Below are 18,383 nucleotides of genomic sequence, written 5' to 3' on the forward strand. Positions count from 1 at the left end.
CTGATATGATGTGGATGTATTCCAGGAGGCATTCTTTCTTGGTTGTTCAACTGGCATAAACCCACCCCACTATTCCTGGCAATCCTGGCACATTTATCTTCATGATGCTTGTCCCACACCAATTGGAAAACAAACAGATGGGTGGATCGTCTCCTGACACAAACTGGTGCACAGAGGCAAGATGTTTCAGATTGCAGCAAGTATAAGTGTAGCATGCAGAAGACAGGAATGCTATTTGTTCAACTTATTATCTTTTCAAATTGGCTGTTGGCACTTTATGAACTCACGACAATGAATCATGGCTATTTTAAGAAGACTTAACATGAAGGTTTATGGCCTTTTAGTCGAAAGATTTGAACTGATTGATCTTCCTCCAAATTATGTTTTGCTCTCTTCTGAAGAGATTACTTACTTTTGATGTCCTGGTCCTGAAAATGTGGTTTAGTTACACTGGAGTTAACGAAAAGTTACTTCTCCATCAGAACAAAATAAATGTGAAAGAAGATGGCATATACATCAACAGTGGTAATACTAAAACGGAATGTGGTGGGGGGAATTGGGAGAGAGGGATACTAGTTTCGTGCCACAGAGTATTGCTGCTGAATCCCTTAGTCCTGATGGTCTTTGAGTGTTTTAAATAGTGGCTGCAGATTAGTGGATGCATTGCTGTTAACTTCCAAAAGTCCCTCAAATTTGCAACAGTCTCAATGGATTGGAAAACATCAAATGTCACAGGACTGTGAAAAAATGGAGGAAGACTGAAAGAAGGAAGCTTGAGACCAGTCAACTAAACCTGATATTGGCAAGATGCTGGAATCCATTACTAAGCAGGTGGTAGCAGGACATTCAGACAATCACAATACAATCTGGTACAGTCAACATGCTTTTGGGAAGGGGAAATGATATTTGACCAAGTTATCAGAGTTCTTTGAGGTTTTAACAAGCACTGTGGATATAGGGATAGAGTCATACCATCATAGAAATGTACAGCACGGAAACAAACCTTTTAGACCAACTCATCCATGTTGACCAGAGATCCTAAATTAACTTAGTTCCATTTGCCAGCATTTGGTCCACATCTCTCTTAACCCTTCCAATTCATATACCCATCCAGATGCCTTTTAAATGTTGCAATTGTACCAGACTCCACCACTTCCTCTGGCAGCTTATTCCATACACACACCACCATCTGGGTAAAATAGTTGTCCCTTAGGTCCCTGTTAAATCTTTTCCCTCTCACTTTAAATCTATGTCCTCTAGTTCTGGTCTCCCCCCACACTAGGGAAAACACCTTGTCTATTCACCATATCCATGCCCTTCATGATTTTATAAATCTCTATAAGGTCACCCCACAGCCTCCGATGCTCCTGGGAAAACAGTCCCAGCCTATTGAGCCTCTCCCTATAGCTCAAACCCTCTAACCCTTGCAACATCCTTGTAAATCTTTTCTGAAACTTTTCAAGTTTCACAACATCATTCCGAAAGGAGGGAGACCAGAATTGCACACACTGTTCCAAAAATGGCCTAATGTCCAGCACAGGCGCAACATGACCTCCCAACTCCTATACTCAGTGCTCTGACCAATAAAGGAAAGCATACAAAATGCTTTCTTCATTATCCTATCTACCTGTGATTCCACTTTCAAAGAACTATGAATCTGCAATCCAAGGTCTCTTTGTTCAGCAACATTCCCCAGGACCTTTACCTTTACCATTACTTTTTCAAAATGCAGCATCTCACTTTTATCCAAATTAAACTCCACCAGTCCATTGACCCACCTGATCAAGACCCCTTTGTACTCTGAGGTAACTTTCTTTGATATCCACTACACATTCAATCTTTGGGTCATCTGCAAACATACTAACTATACCTCCTATATTCACATCCAAATCATTGTAGAAATGACGAAAAGCAGTGGACCCAGCACCAATCCTTGTGGCACACCACGAGGAAGTGAAATTAACTTTCATCGATTTGGATGTGCCGGTGTTGGACTGGGGTAGGACAAAATTAAAAATCACACAATACCAGGTTATAGTCCAACAGGTTTGTTTGGAAGCACCAGTATAGTAAATTGGAGAGGCACTGCAACAAGTCCTTGTCAACATCGTGGTGCAAAGAAACCTCACAGGCATAGACGGTGAATAGCTGTGATAAATGAATGCTTTATCTGTCACATAACAGGGCACTTTCAGCAAGTAGGACATAGTTTCAGTTAAGCAAGAAATCAAATAACCAACTATGAAAAGATATTAGTGATGTAGGTTAATCTATCACAGAAGAAAAACACAAAATGTTCCAAGGGAAATAGGTGAACCAGACCTTCCATTCAGGGAAGCAAATATCTTTGCCAAAGGTCACCTCACGATTTTCAAGTTTAACAATGGAACAAATAAGATGATGATATCCAACAGTGAGCCATGTTTTAGAAAACACTGCCAATAGTTGGCAACAGTGCAAGTACAAAGACAAGAGGATGTTAAAGATATGCTACAAGCATATAGGGAACATTAAATAGTCAAAAGTGTTCACATATTTCACCATCAATAGTTCTCACTCTTGAAGAAGAAGGCATGTCTTATTCTCGATCTTATTCAAAAGCAGAAGCAGTCAAACAGAAACCAAGGAGATCCTTTGAATTGGAATATTCTAAATTATTTGAAGGGTTAGAGAGCTCAACACTGAATCGAGCATTACGCATTATGTCCCTGTCCAGCCAGAAGACTGAATATCCCTCATGAACTAAGTTTATTTGAACATAGGTTAACAAGAACAGAGGAAGTGGGTAGAATTTCTACATTTGTAGGATAGTGAAGAAGGCGTTTGGTATGCTTTCCTTTATTGTTCAGAGTATTGAGTACAGGATTTGGGAAATCATGTTGCAGCTGTACAGGACATTGGTTCGGCCACTTTTGGAATATTGCATGCAATTCTGGTCTCCTTCCTATCAGAAGGATGTTGTGAAACTTGAAAGGGTTCAGAAAAGATCTTTTTTTAGATTAGGTTCCCTGCAGCGTAGAAACAAGCCCTTCGGCCCAACCAATCCACACCGACCCTCTGAAGAGTATCCCACACAGACCCATTGCCCTCTGACTAATGTACCTAACACTATGGGGCAATTTAGCATGGCCAATTCACCTGACCTGCACATCTTTGGACTGTGGGAGGAAACCGGAGCACCCGGAAGATACCCACGCAGACACTGGGAGAATGTGCAAACTCCACACAGACAGTCACCAGAGGGTGGAATCGAAGCTGGGACCCTGGTGCTGTGAGGCAGCAGTGCTAACCACTGAGCAACCGTGCCACCCTTCCTTTACAAGGATGTTGCCAGGGTTGGAGGGTTTGAGCTACAGGGAGAGGCTGAACAGGCTGGGACTGTTTTCCCTGGATCGTCGGAGGCTGAGGGGTGACCTTATAGAGATGTACAAAATCATGAGGGGCATGGATAGGATAAGGAGACAAAGTCTTTTCCCTGGGGTTGGGGAGTCCAGAACGAGAGGGCATAGGTTTAGGGTGAGAGGAGAAAGATATAAAAGAGACCTAAGGGTCAACCTTTTCACACAGAGGGTGGTACATGTATGGAATGAGCTGCCAGAGGAAGTGGTGGAGGCTGGTACAATTGCAACATTTAAAAGGCATTTGGATGGGTATATGAATAGGAAGGGTTTGGAGGGATATGGGCCAGGTGCTGGCAGGTGGGACTAGATTGGGTTGGGATATCAGATCGGCATGGACGGGTTGGACCGAAGGGTCTGTTTCCATGCTGTACATCTCTATGACTCTATGACACTATTTAAAAGGCACCTGAATGGGGATATGTGTCCAATGCTGGCAAATGAGACTAGGTCAGATTGGGATGTCTGATTGGCACACATGAGTTGGACTGAGGATCTTTCTCTGTGCTGTTTGACTCCACAACTCTAAGTTGAGAAGCAACTTACAGAAATGACAAGAATGGCTGTCATTTCCCTATTTAAGAAAAACAATCAAGTGATCTGTGGGCATGGTTCCAGCACCCAGGTCTAAAGGTACGATTTAAATTTATGTTGACTTCACACAGCTCAACAAGGCAGGAGTGAGAGAAATCCACTTGATGGCTGTGGCTGATGAGAGTTGAGTTAAACTATTCAAAACTAAGGTTTTCACAAAACTGGATGCAAATAGTGGCTTCAGGCAGGTACCATAGGTCAAGCAAACAAGACTGTTTAGTACATCCATAACTCTGTTTGGGAGATTGTGTTTCAACAGATTACCATTTAGTACTTCTTCACCTTCAGACATGTTTCAGCAGATTGTATCCAATATTTTACAAGGTCTTCACAAAATCATGTGCTTCACGGATGACATATTGATGCAGAGGAAATTAGTTGAAGAGCATGATCAAAGAATGCTTACACGCAGAAGTGTTCACCTCATTGACAAGTGTGAATTCTGCAAGGCATCTTGTCAATCCTTGGGACACGTTGTCAGCAATGATGACTTAACAGATCCTGAGAAGACTAATGTCACTATGGAGTTCACAACTTTGCATTCAAGCCAGAATCTCTGACAAAGATTTTTAGGGAAGGCAAAATCTTTGCCTGAATTAGCAATGACTACAGAGGCCCTGAGATAACATCTTAAGAAAACACAAGGATGGTAACAGAAGCTGAATACATTTCAGAGGATCAAGGTTAATATTGATAGTCACAAGTGGCTCAGTGCAGTATTCTCTGCCCTTTCCAACAACTGGTGCTTTAGCTGTGGTCATTGTAGCAGGTGCTTTTTCATGAACAATCAAAAGAACATTGCAGTACAGTCTGTTACAAATCACAAGCATTATCAGACACAGAAACACGATATGCTGTGATTGAAAAGGCAGTTTTCTCAGTTATATGGGCTCAAGAGAGATTTTCAGACTACATCTTTGGTCTGAAAGTGATCACAGACACAGATTACAAATCTCTAGTCTATTGGATAAGAAAGAGCTGGCAAAGATGTCTTGGAGAACGCAAACATTTTGACTTTGTCTCATGAGTTTCACTGATGAAAGAGAATGTGAGCAAGAAAAACTGCAGATAACAGCATATACGTTTCTCAGAGCAATGGTCAACAACTCTTTTGAGCATAAAATTGAGGTTAGTTACAACATCAAGTCATATAGCCAGTCCATACACAGGCCACTGCACTACAACTAACTCAGCGAAATTCGACAGGAGCAGGTCCCAGACCAGAATTACTCAAACTCTCGTGATTCTGTATTGAGGATTGCACAGATCAAAAGCACTGTAGTATGAGCACCAACAGCATTTACAAATGTCTACAACATCTGACCAATAACCAGCTAATCCACTTCACTTGGAAAAGCTTCCTAAGGATGCTTGCTGACACCAGAGACACTTGAATCCACAGATGAATAGCCAAAGTTCCATCAGTGATGTCTTGGTTTGGGATCTCCAAAAACACTGAAGATCTCATTCTGGATTGCAAGACCTGCGCCATCCACAGGCCACAGTAATGAGAACTGTTAATGCACAACACATTCTCTCCAAACAGTAGCAATGTGAGGGCATAGATATATTTGTTTTTTCATGGAAGATCTTAACTCACTGTCATTCCTGATTTTTTCCACAGGACAGAGGTTGAGAACGGGTGGCATAGTGGCTCAATGATGAGCACTGCTGCCTCACAGCGTCAGGGACCTGGGTTCAATTCCAGCCTCGGGCAGACTATCTGTGTGGAGTTTGCATGTTCTCCCCGTGTCTGTGTGGGTTCCCTCCAGGTGCTCTGGTTTCCTCCCACGATCCAAAGATGTGCCGGTTGGGTGAATTGGTCGTGCTAAATTGCCCATTGTGTTCAGGGATGTGTAGGCTAGGTGCATTAGTGTGAAATAAATATAGGGTCTGGGTGGGTTACTCTTAGGAGGGTCGGTGTGGACTTGTTGGCCTGTTTCCACATTAATAAGAATTCTAATTCTTAAACAAAGAAGATGCACACCACAACTATTTATTTAATCACCTCATACGAGATATTTGCAATACCTGATACCTTTGATATTGGTGTGGGATTTCAGACCATTCGCTAAGAGAGTGCTTCATGCAATTTGTGGTCAGTTCTGGATTTGAACATGTCACAATTGAATGGAGAAGCTGAGCCTGGGTCAGGATAGTTATATTGCTCTTGAAGAAGGATACTTATTGATACTGTTAAATAAGAGACTCACTCCACTCCAATTAAAGTTGCTGATGGGCAACAAGCTGATAATTCAGCTCCCATCTTACTGACACGACAAAGAAGCTGACATTACATTTATGCCTAAAAATATGGCACTGGAAAGGCACAAAGCATCCAAGGAGCAGAAGAGTCGACGTTTTGGGCATAAGCCCTTCATCAGGAACATGGGGAGGGCCCAAGGGGGCTGAGAGATAAATGAGAGGGGGTAGGGTTGGGCGAAAGGTAGCTTGGAGGGGTGATGGTGATAGGTCGGAGCAGAGGGTGGAGCAGAGGGTGGAGCAGATAGGTGGGAAACAAGATGGACAGGTGGGACAGTTCAAGAGAATGGTGCTGAGTTGGAGGGTTGGATCTGGGTTAAGGTGCGGGGAGGGGAGATGAGGAAACTTGTGAAATCAACATTGATACTTTTTAGTTGGAGGGTCGCAAGGCGGAAGGTGAGGTGCCTTCCTCTAGGCACAAGATGGTTTAGATTTAGCAGTGGAGGAGGCCCAGGATTTGGGTGTCTTTGGCGGAGTGGGAAGGGAGTTGAAATGGTTGGCCACTGGACAGTGGGATCATTGGGTGCATTTGTCCTGGAGATGTTACATTTATGCCGACAGGACTACCAAGACTGACATAATAAAAAGTTGTCCTCTCGTGGGCAACAGGCTCCATGTGACAGTGGGTGATACTTTGAAAATCGATTGTCACATTTCTGGCAGGGGCAACAGATGTAGCTCAGGGATCTGAACAGAAAAGATACAGTCATCCAAGGAGCTGGAGCAACATTTCATGTCTGAAATGTTGCGAGTCTGAAGAAGTTCTCACTGGACTTGGAATGCTAACTCTGCTTTCTCACTTCAGATGCTGCCAGACCTGTTGAGTTTCTCGAGCAATTTCTGTTTTTATTAATCTCCACCCTTTTTTTTCCATTCTCCTGCTCTCCAATAAGTTGCTACTGTCCCTTTTATTCTATAAGCTGTAAACTTGCTTGTAACTCTGTTGTGCAGCTTTCCTCATAGCCTTCTAGGTCTTTCCTGAAATCAATGCTACCTGTTTAAAGATGTTTATGCCCTAGCTGGAGCACTGCATGCAGTTCTGGTCACCACATTATAGCAAGGGTTAGAGGGGATTACCTCTGTGAATGGAAAAAAGTGCCCTATCTTTGCCCCTGATAATCTCATATATCTCTACCAAGTTCCCTCTCAATCTTCACTGCTCCAAGGAAAACAACCTGAGCTGATCCAACCTTTCCTCATACCTCAGAACCTCCAGTCCAGGAAGCATCTGAGTAAATCCCCTCTCACTCTTCCTATAATTTGGTGACCAGAACTTCATGCAGTGCTCCAGTTATGGCATAACTGGCTTTAACCAGTATAACTGTTATTACACAGTCCAGCATAACCTCCTCGTTCTTGTATTCTCTGCCAGAGCTAATAAAGGCATGCATCCCATATGCCTCCTTAATCACCTCATCTGCCTACCCTGCTCCCTTCAGGATCGATGAATCAGGATCCCCGTGACCTTCAGTACTTTCCAGAGGCAACCATTCATTTTGTAATCCCTTTCCACGTTAACTTTCCCCAAGTGCATGACCTCACACTTTTCTGGCTTGAATTCCATTTCCCATTGTTGTACACGGCTGACCAGTTCTTTGATCTCCTCCTGCATTTTTCAGCAATCCTCACTATTTACAACCCTGACAGTTTTCCTGTTGCCTTCTTGATTACACCTGTATGGGATACAGGGAGATTTGGCTGTCTGAATTCAGAATTGGTTGACTGACAGAAGGCGGAGAGTGGTTGTAGGTGGGAAGTATTCTGCCTGGAGGTCAGTGGTGAGTGACGTCCCACAGGGCTCTGTTCTTGGGCCTCTGCTGTTTGTAGTTTTTATAATTTACTCGGATGAGGTTGAGGGTTTGGTTAGTAAGTTTGCCAATGACACAAAGATTGGAGGTCCCATTGATAGTATTGAGGGGTATTGCAGGCTGCAGCATGACATCAACAGTATGTAGAGCTGGGCTGAGAAATGGCAGATGGAGGTCAACCTCGATAAATGCGAAGTGATGCATTTTGGAAGGCCAAACTTGAATGCTGAATATAGTATTAAAGACAGGATTCTTGGCGGTGTGGAGGAACAGCAGAATCTTGGTGTTCAAGTGTATACATCCCTCAAAATTGCCACCCAAGTGAATAGGGTTGTTAAGAAAGCATATGGTGCTTTGGCTTTCATTAACAGGGGGGTTGAGTTTAAGAGCCATGAGTTTTGCTGCAGCTTTGCAAAGTCCTGGTGAGACAACACTTGGAATATTGTGTCCAGTTCGGGTTGCCCTACTATAGGACAGATACAGAGGCTTTGCAGAGGGTGCAAAGGAGGTTTACCAGATACTGCCTGGACTGGAGGGCTTGTCTTACAAGGAGAGGTTGACTGAATTCAGACTTTTCTCTCTGGAGAGAAGGAGGAAGAGAGGTAACCTGATTGAGGTATACAAGGCAATGAGAAGCATGGATAGAGTCGATAGCCAGAGACTTTTCCCCAGGTCAGGAGTGGCTGATATGAGGGGTCATAGTTTTCATGTATTAGGAGGAAGGTATAGAGGTGACATTAGAGGTAGGTTCTTTACACAGAGAGTTGTGAGCACATGGAATGTGTTGCCAGCTGTGGTGGTGGAAGCAGAGTCCTTAGGGACATTTAAGCAACTGCTGGACATGCACATGGATAGCAGTGAATTGAGGTGAGCGTAGGTTAGGTTATTTTATTTTAGATTAGGATTAATCCTTGGTGCAACATCGTGGGCTGAAGGGCCTGAACTGTGCTGTACTTTTCCATGTTCTATGTTCTATACCTCTTACTGTTTCAGTCCAAGTCAGTAATGTACACCACAAACAGCAAGGGCCCCAGCACTGAGGCTGGCAGAACCCCACTGGAAATGGACTTCCAGTCACAGAAACATCCCTTCACCATTAACCTCTGCTTCCTGCTGCTCAGCCAATCTTGGATCTATTTTGTGTTACTTTGCCTTGGATCTCATTGACTTTTACTTTCTTGACCAACCTGCCATATGGGATCAAAACTCTTGCTAAAGTCCATGTAGACTGCCTCAAATTAATGACCTTCATGAATGCTTCTGGCTACTTCTCAAAATATTTGATCAATTTGGAAAACACAATGTTCCTTTAACAAATTAATTTTGACTATCTTTGATTAATCTCCGTTTCTCCAAGCATAGATATATTCTGTCCCTCAAAATTCTTTCTTATAATTTCCCCACTCTGAGGTTAGACTGATTGGTCCAGAATTTCCTGGTGTATTCCTTCCTCCCTTTTTTAAATATTCATTGAGTAATATAATGCTCATCAGTTTGGGCATGTACCTCCAAACGTACATGATCAGGGACTTGAACAGAACAAAAGGAAGGAAATGATGGAGTCAGCAACTTACACCATGGCTTCTGTCACTGGGATTTTCACACTATTGATCGAATTGAAAACCGTAACAAGGCAATTACATTCATTCCATCCCCACAAAAATCATTGGTAATTCTGATTTTCCTGCACTTGAACGAGTTTGCATCCTGCTGCTACCCAAAACTTAAAATGATGGCATAAATGGCAGCGCCTAGACCTTTAAACATGTTTTCCAGTTGGCCTATGCTCATTCACTTGGCTCCAATTAATTTTCAAAGTGTCAAAATTTATTTCCAAATATTCATTGATGCAGAATTCTACCATTGTGAAATAAAATCTTCATCAACAGATTGTTTAAGTAACCAGTCAATGCAGTTCATCGAGCACGACAGTCCAGTTTATTTCTTTCACACAAGTCTTTCGATTTCAAGCAAAGCAATCTTGGGCATTTTACCATCAACTATGAATGTTTTTTCCAAAAAATGGCAAACATATATCAGCCCATTGCAATCCAAAATGACAAAATGAAACGGTGAACTGGCTCAGTAAATTCACCCTTTCCATGCCTGACTACAGTACATGCCTCAGCTCCACAAAATCTCAGTCGTCTTCAGTTTCCTGCAATTCTGGCTTCCTGCAAAATTACAACTGTAATGCCTTTGGCTGCCAAGCATTTCATCAGCTGTCCTGATGTATTCTACATATGTGACCTGATGTCAAAAGCTGTGAGATAAGGCATCAGTGAAGTACCTTGGAACATTTTGCATTGTTAAATTGCTTTATTGAACCTGTTAAAAGCCTTTCTTTCCTTCTTATCCAATCCTGAATATTCCTCAACATCCAGGATACATTGGGCTTGTTGCTCCTAAATTTCACCCTAAAGGGAAACATGTTGGGCCTGTACTCTCACCAATTCTGCTTTGAATGTCCCCCCCCCCCCGGCCCCACACTTTTTCTGCTGTAGATTTCCCTGTGAGTAGCTGTTCACAGTTACCTTGGCCAGATCCTGCCTTATTCCCCCAATCTGAAATGCAGACCATCTTCTTCGTTTTCCAAATCACACTTGAAATATGGAATGTTGTGGTCATTTTTACTAAAATGCTCCCCAATACCACCTCAACCACCAGCTTCATTCCCCAGAGTTTGCGGCTTCCCTTGTTGGACTTTCTGCATGTTGATGCATAAAGTTCTCTTAAATACATTTCTCAAGAAATCTGTCACCTTGAAACCTTTTACACTATTTTTATCCCAATTAATGATAGGGAAGTTGAAGTCCCCTAATATAATTACCTGATAGTTGTTTTTATATACTTCAATGAATTGGTCTATCTTGCTGCTTCTCTACTGCCTGCATGGGGTCCAAAAATACACTCCTAACAGTGTGACTGCCTCCTTTTTATTCATAAGCTCTACCCTCAAAGACTTCCAAGATATTGTCTCTTCTTATTGCAACAACTGACTCAAGATCACCTTGGTTTTTACATCTCCTGTCCTGCCTGAAGATCCTATATCCTGAAATGTTGAGTTGCCAGTCCTGCTCCACCCTGAAATGGCAACAACATCACAATTCTATGTGTCAATCCACAAACTCTTAACTATCTGTCTTACCTATAATTCTCCTAGCATTAAAGAAGAGGCCATCAGCCTCACCTTACTCCCTTGAAATTCAACATTCCCAAAATTCACAACGCTTTTCAGGGAAAGAAATTCCTTCTTATCACAGACCTGAATGGCTGATACCTTACCCTAAGACTGCGGCCTCGTTCCCAACACTGTGAGCAGTGGAAACATATGCTCAGCATCTAACCTGTCATGTTTGTTAAGACCTATTCACTTTTTCTTGATAGGACATCCTTTCCATCCATGAAATCAATCTGTTGTGACCCCTCACACATCCAGCCTTTTTTCAAGGACCCTAAATTGTACACAGTACTCCAGGTTTGATCTCTATGAAGGTCTGCATAATTGCAGAAGGATTCCCTAACTGTTAGATTTCAACAGCCCCATCTTTGCAGGAAAGGCTAACATATCATTTGTCTTCCTAATTGTTTGCTGTACCTTCATGCGAACTTTATGTACTCCGATCATGGAATGTGTTAAACCCTTCTGATTCTTGGGTGAATGTGATCACGGAGCAAAGCAATTATGCAACAAAGCACCAAGAAACAATTAAGTGCTTCATTGGAGAGGTCGAATAAGAACGCGCCTGAGAAAGAATGAACATGACAGGTTATTACCATCCATCCCCCTCTGCAATTCTGCAGAGTAGCAGTGCCAAAGGTTGTTCAGTTGAGTACACCAGGGACAAAACCAATTGCAGAGAAAAGCAGTTAGTGTCTTCATCCTTCATAATTTAAATTAGTATTAGCAATGATCGCTGGATTTAATTTTGAGTAAGAAACATAAAATTATATTTTTAACATTTCTCTATTTTCATTTTCCCCAGTGCAGTTTCACTAATCTTCCAGCGAGGAAACTCTTCAATTACTAACATTAGGTTAATAAGTTTCCAATTTGCAGCCAGCAGCTATATTCTGAATGAGAATGAAACAAGTTCAGGTGAAGGGGGCCTTTGGACTGTTATATTTTCTCTGTCCAGAATACCAATTTCATTGTACTATTATGAGTCAGTAGTGTTGGTTAATGTCTCCTCAGTAGGATGGCAACCCTGAGAGTGCAGCACTGGACCATCAAATTTAACTCTATTTTCTCTCCACTGATGCCACCAGACTAGTTGTGTTTGCCCAGAATTGTGTTTTTGTTTCAGATTTCCAGCATCCACAGTTGTATTTTGGTGAGGGATTAACTGCCCTTGATCAAAATCTCCTTGGATCCCAAATGGACAAATTTGTTCTTTGTATGTTAGTTGGATTTAATTGCGTAGAGGTATTGGCATTCACTGAGTTCCATGTACACAAACATGGGGCTCTTGTGGTGTAGTTGCAATGTCCCTGCCCCTAAACCAGGAGGCCTGGGTTCAAATCCCAACTAATCCAGAAGTGTGCCATAATATCCCTGAAAAGGTTGATGCAAAAAGAACACTGTATGCAGACACAGTCCTCAAGTATGATTGTTGGAGCTAAGAGGTGTTGATTTGAAATGAGTAACTGACTAAATAAATATAGATGTGTATAAAGGTTTCTCCAGGTCTATTGCTCACAAACTGAATTCCTGGAAATGAATAAGAGTCAAAATCAGTTGACAAGGATCTAACAGATTTGTTTGCAAAGTTGGGCAACTAACTTGGAGTGTTGGAGAAGATATTGGAGACATCAGCAGCATGGTCCTAGTTACCTGAAAATACGGTGCAATGTGGGTGATTTTATTTTGCCTGAAGATATGAAATCAGATTGATACTGCACTCATTACCTTTCACAGATTTAAATTGGACTAACATTCTTTCACTAATGACATCAGAGGATTATTGCAAATCTGGAGATTTTTGCTCCAATTTTTACAACATCTCTTTTTAAATGTGAAAGCTCGAACTTTATATGTGAAAGACATTTACATTTAAAATGTGTGACACCATCAGGGATGTGCTAATTCAATCATGTATTATTAATTCATTTAATTCCAGTGATATCATTAATCAAAAAGTAATGTTTCACCCATGGATTTAATAATGCACTTTGGTAATGGGCTTTGTATGCCCTCAGAATGTTTTCAGGTGCCCATGTTGCTTTTTTAAGTTGTTTGATCATGTTTTACAAAAAAAAGTTGGTATCGTTGCTGATTGATATTATTGATGTGCGTCAGAGCCCTTCGTATTTAATTCATTTTTAAGAGTCATTTGGCAAGGTGAGCATTTATTGTTCATTGTGACGGACCCCAAGAAGGTAGTTATACAAATGAGAAGCTTGAATCGCGTGTCAGAAGCCACTTCATAAATGGAGCTATTTATCACTTCAAAAGGTCCCTGCTTAGGATCTGCTCGAAGATAAAAGCAAGGGGCATGGATTCAGGGTATACCATGGCAGTGAGATTGGCAAGTGGATATTGGGTAGGGAATGGGGGAACTGATAGTCAGTGATGGAGGATGGCACAGAATGGGATGAATTTAATAACATTTCAAAGATCCGGAAAGGCAAGTTGGGGCCAGGTGCCTGAAATGATGTTATGTGATTTCAGACAGCCATGGGATGGAAAAGAGATGGAAATATGTGACAGAGAAGAGAGATGCAGTGGAAATAGGGAGAATGGGATGAGAGTTGAGGTAAGGGATTGGGGGCAAGAGTTCAGATATATGGGTTATGGTTGAGATGCATAAGCAAGGGGTTTTGCATGGGGAGCTCATATTGGAAATTGGGGCCAAGATAGTACATATGGTCTGAGGTGAAATATATAGGGAGTAGAATTGAGCCGATGTCATCAATTTTGCATTGAGGTGCTTGACATAGTTGGTTGGTAATATTAGCAGGACAGATGATTTTCAGACATCAACTGGCAATGCAAGTAACAGGTGTAGGACACAGTGCAGGAATGATGGAAGTTTGTCATTAGCAAGTAACATGAGCAAAGGATAGGGATTGAGGGGTGACAGATATAGGACAGACGTCAGAGGTAGTTTCTTTACTCAGAGAGTAGTAGGGGTGTGGAATGAACTGCCTGCAACAGCAGTAGACTCGCCGACTTTAAGGGCATTTAAATGGACATTGGATAGGCATATGGACGAGAATGAAATAGTGTACGTTAGATGGGTTTCAGATTGGTTCCACAGGTCAGCACAACATCGAGGGCCAAAGGGTCTGTATTGCACTGTAATGTTTCATGTTCTATTTATCTGACTATTTAGGATAGAGTTCAGTTATTCATATTCAAATTCTTTGATTTTATAGAACATAGAACATTACAGCACAGTACAGGCCCTTCAGCCCTCGATGTTGTGCCGACCTGTCATACCAATCTGAATCCCATCTAACCTACACTATTCCATGTACGTCCATATGTTTGTCCAATGACGACTTAAATGTATTTAAAGTTGACGAATCTACTACCGTTGCAGGCAAAGCATTCCATACCCCGACTACTCTCTGAATAAAGAAACTACCTCTGACATCTGTCCTGTATCTATCACCCCTCAATTTAAAGCTATGCCCCCTCATGCTCGCCGTCACCATACTTGGAAAAAGGCTCTCCCTGTCCACCCTACCTAACCCTCTGATTATCTTATATGTCTCTATTAAGTCACCTCTCAACCTTCTTCTCTCCAACGAAAACAGCCTCAAGTCCCTCAGCCTTTCCTCGTACGACCTTCCCTCCATACCAGGCAACATCCTAGAAAATCTCCTCTGCACCCTTTCCAAAGCTTCCACATCCTTCTTATAATGCAGTGACCTGAACTATATACAATACTTCAAGTGCAGCCGCACCAGAGTTTTGTACAGCTGTAGCATAACCTCATGGTTCCAGAACTTGATCCCTCTATTAATAAAAGCTAAATTTTTACTCAGTAAAGTCCATCTGAACCAAACTATGAATCTTGTGGCTTCAGGCCTTTCATATATATCTCAGGTTTTGGATTTGAAATAAAAATAAAAAACATTATTCGTCTTTACAGAGATAATTAAAATATTTGTCAGCCAATAGGAACAGATAGTGTGGTGGAAAACATCATGCCACAAATTTTAACTCCCTACCCACAATTTCATACAGATTATCACCTGCCCTCACAGTTTACTCCTCTACTCCTAATCCCTGACCTCTACTCCTTAAAAACTATGAGCCAGAACAATATTAACTGTTGATTTACACATACTGGATCATTGTCATCATTAGGAGAAAGTTACTCATTGTAATCATGAAAGTCATTGAGCAGGAAACTCAGTTTCACTTTGACACATTGGTCCTCAAAGACAATTAAGAGAAATATAAAGATGTTGGGACAATGCAAATATCTTCAGACATTCATGAGTTGCAGCCACGGCCATGTGTGCATTCAGCAAGATTTCCATGTGATCCGACAGTCATTTCACTTCTCAAATCAGTAACTTGTTAAGCATGAACCTTTGAGGGCATGGGAAGAAATAGAGTTCCAATGGCTCCAAGAAATTTAGTTCTGTTCAAATAGTCAAATGTCACAGCCAAAATGTAACAGAGAGATTTGGTTTGGAAAATCATCTCATTAAACTTTATGTCAATGCACATTTATGGGAGAAAACATAGGATAAGCATGAACTTGTATCCCAATTATTACCTTCCACACCGTCCACCCCCCCACCAATGACGCATAGTGACAGGAGCATCTCCCTTACACGAAATGTAATGCAATGATTCACAAGGGTATCTTTAACCCATCTTTCAAAGCCTTGCCCTCTATCATCTTGAAGGACAAGGGGAGCAGATATATGGAAACTCCACTAACTGCAAGTTCCTCTCCAAGCCAAACACTACCCTAACTTGAACTATGTTGCTGTTCTTCACTGTTGACCACATGGGCTGCAGAAGCACATCAAATTCTCAAAGGCAATTAAACATGATTGATAAATGCAACAATGGCTAATGATGCTCAAATCTTAAGAATGAATACAAAAAGTACCAAGCCATAATCTCACTGAACAGTGGAATGGATTCCAAGGGCTAAATGGTCTGCTCTTATCCCTTGGTAAAGCTTCAATCCATACCTGTTATATCTATGATTGCTCAAGTTGTGATGGTGTTCTGGTTCAGAATGCACTCACCAACAAGGACACAGCTCAAAAGCTTATCCCTTTCGAAATATACAAACCATTAATTTGGAAGTAGGTTAAACCAGCGATTGTCTGGATTTAAGGGGCATATACTGACATGGCTTTAGGCCTACGTAGCTCTGTGGAGTCAAGTCCAAATGCATATGATTTCAAAGCAGGAGATCAAGACATGATGTAGTTATGGTGAAGTGCATGAGAAAATAAAACATCTCCCAATGTGATTCATGAAATAGCTTGTGTATTCTGGGCTAGACCTCCAACAGTAAAAAGCCTTATAGAGCTTTGCACAGTCAATTTACTTTCTCCTCCAAGATTTGAAATGCAGCAATGGAACAGAACTGACTGCCCTCTGTTTGCTGACTGTTCTAATCACTGTGTCAACCTCATTTTTTTGCAGGTAATGACCTATATGAAAACTCTCCCTATGAGCCGGTTAGCTCACGCCTGTCCGACATATTCCGACTTGCTGCAATCAGTTCAGGTAAAGAAAATGATATTTCTCTCATCTCCTCTGAAAATATTTCCTCTTCTGAGAGAGGGGCATGAGTGTGGGATTTATCTGAGGATAAACTTCCCAGTGGTAGACTGAAAGCCACAAGATTTTCAATTCAAATGGACCACATTCCACCGTGAAATCCCCAGGTTACTGCTGCAAATCTTGTAATCCCATGGAATCGAAATAGAACTTGATTATCTTGAATGCGAGAAAACAGTAGTCATGCTTCCAGTTGCTGCATGGGAGAGCAATATTTGAATTTACTCAACAACCTTGAGTACAATTCATCAGCAGTCCCTTCCTCCATTGAATACCACATTTCAGCAGAAGTCTAAATGATTCTAACAAGAGGACATATCGTATACTCCAAACCTAGTAAAGACAAGGCCCAGACCAATGAAAATGCTCCTCAAATTGCTCTCCAATCTTCCCTCAAATTTTCCCATGTGGAGTGGTTCATTGAACACAACTTGTTCAAGTTAGCATATTAAATTATCTGTCTCTGCCCAGCTTGGGTTCCTGACTGCTTCTTCCAGGACTTTGCCAATCTTAGAAATATGACGAAGGACTACCATTTCCTCGTTATTCTGAGGATTCTGAGCAATTGCGTAATGTTTATTGTCAATATAGGATGGCAAAAGCAAATTAAGCAGTGGTGTTCTGAAAGACACTGGATAAATAATTTGGAAGGAAAATATTTTCAAGGCAATGGGGATAAAGTATGGAGGGTGAGGTTAATTGAATAGCTCTTTCAAAGTGTGGCATATGAATCATTCCTTGATTCTTACCTCACTTTTCTCTTCATCAGTGTTGGGAACCTCAAGATTCAAATCATGTCAGATTTTATATTTAAGACACACAATGACTAATTTGTCAAAGCTAAGTGAACATATTCGTGACTTTTATTTCTAAGTTGGAATAGAAGCAAGCTGGGTACATTCGGCCTGGAGTGCAGTACAGATCACAGCCAGAATTAATTCCAAATCGTTCTTTTGGCAAATCAAGCTTTGCTTTTGGGGAAGGATATTTCCTCATCCTCAAATCCAAGATTTCGCCCTAATCTGAAAGTTATTGGAACATGTGAAAGACCCATTTGGCTGTCTCTCAACAGCATGCCCTTTCTAGCAACTTTAACAGAGTAAATCATCCCAAGGCAATTTCCAGGAGGGTTGTCAGACAAATGAGACAGTCCACCATTTAAAGCAAAGTTAGGGCAGGTCACCAAATGAAGTTAGGCAAATAGGTCATTTTTTTGGCAGTATTTTTGTGATAATAAAAGCATGCTATTGCAGATGTTGTAGATCTGAAATGGAAACAGGTAGTCCTGGAAAAAAAATCTTCTAGGAGAAAGTGAAGAATGCAGATGCTGGAGATCAGAGCTGAAAATGTGTTGCTGGAAAAGCGCAGCAGCTCAGGCAGCATCCAGGGAACAGGAGAATCGACGTTTCGGGCATGAGCCCTTCTTCAGGAATGAGGAAAGTGTGCCAAGCAGGCTAAGATAAAAGTAGGGAGGAGGGACTTGGGGGAGGGGCATTGGAAATGTGATAGGTGGAAGGAGGTTAAGGTGAGGGTGATAAGGTGAGGGTGATAGGCCGG

The 18,383-nt window shown here is 41.7% G+C and overlaps 1 protein-coding gene across 2 annotated transcripts in view; it reads left to right on the top strand.

Moving 5' to 3' along the window:
- Positions 1–18,383, top strand: part of LOC122543017 (GDNF family receptor alpha-2-like) — a 311,320-nt gene that overhangs the window by 28,263 nt on the left and 264,674 nt on the right. For both annotated transcript variants that reach the window (XM_043681193.1, XM_043681194.1), the window contains exon 3: positions 16,689–16,772. In XM_043681193.1, coding sequence (XP_043537128.1) covers positions 16,689–16,772 — 84 coding nt within the window. The remainder of the gene's footprint in view (positions 1–16,688; positions 16,773–18,383) is intronic.

Source organism: Chiloscyllium plagiosum, chromosome 42, assembly GCF_004010195.1.
Source record: "Chiloscyllium plagiosum isolate BGI_BamShark_2017 chromosome 42, ASM401019v2, whole genome shotgun sequence".
Classification (NCBI taxonomy): Eukaryota; Metazoa; Chordata; class Chondrichthyes; order Orectolobiformes; family Hemiscylliidae; genus Chiloscyllium; species Chiloscyllium plagiosum.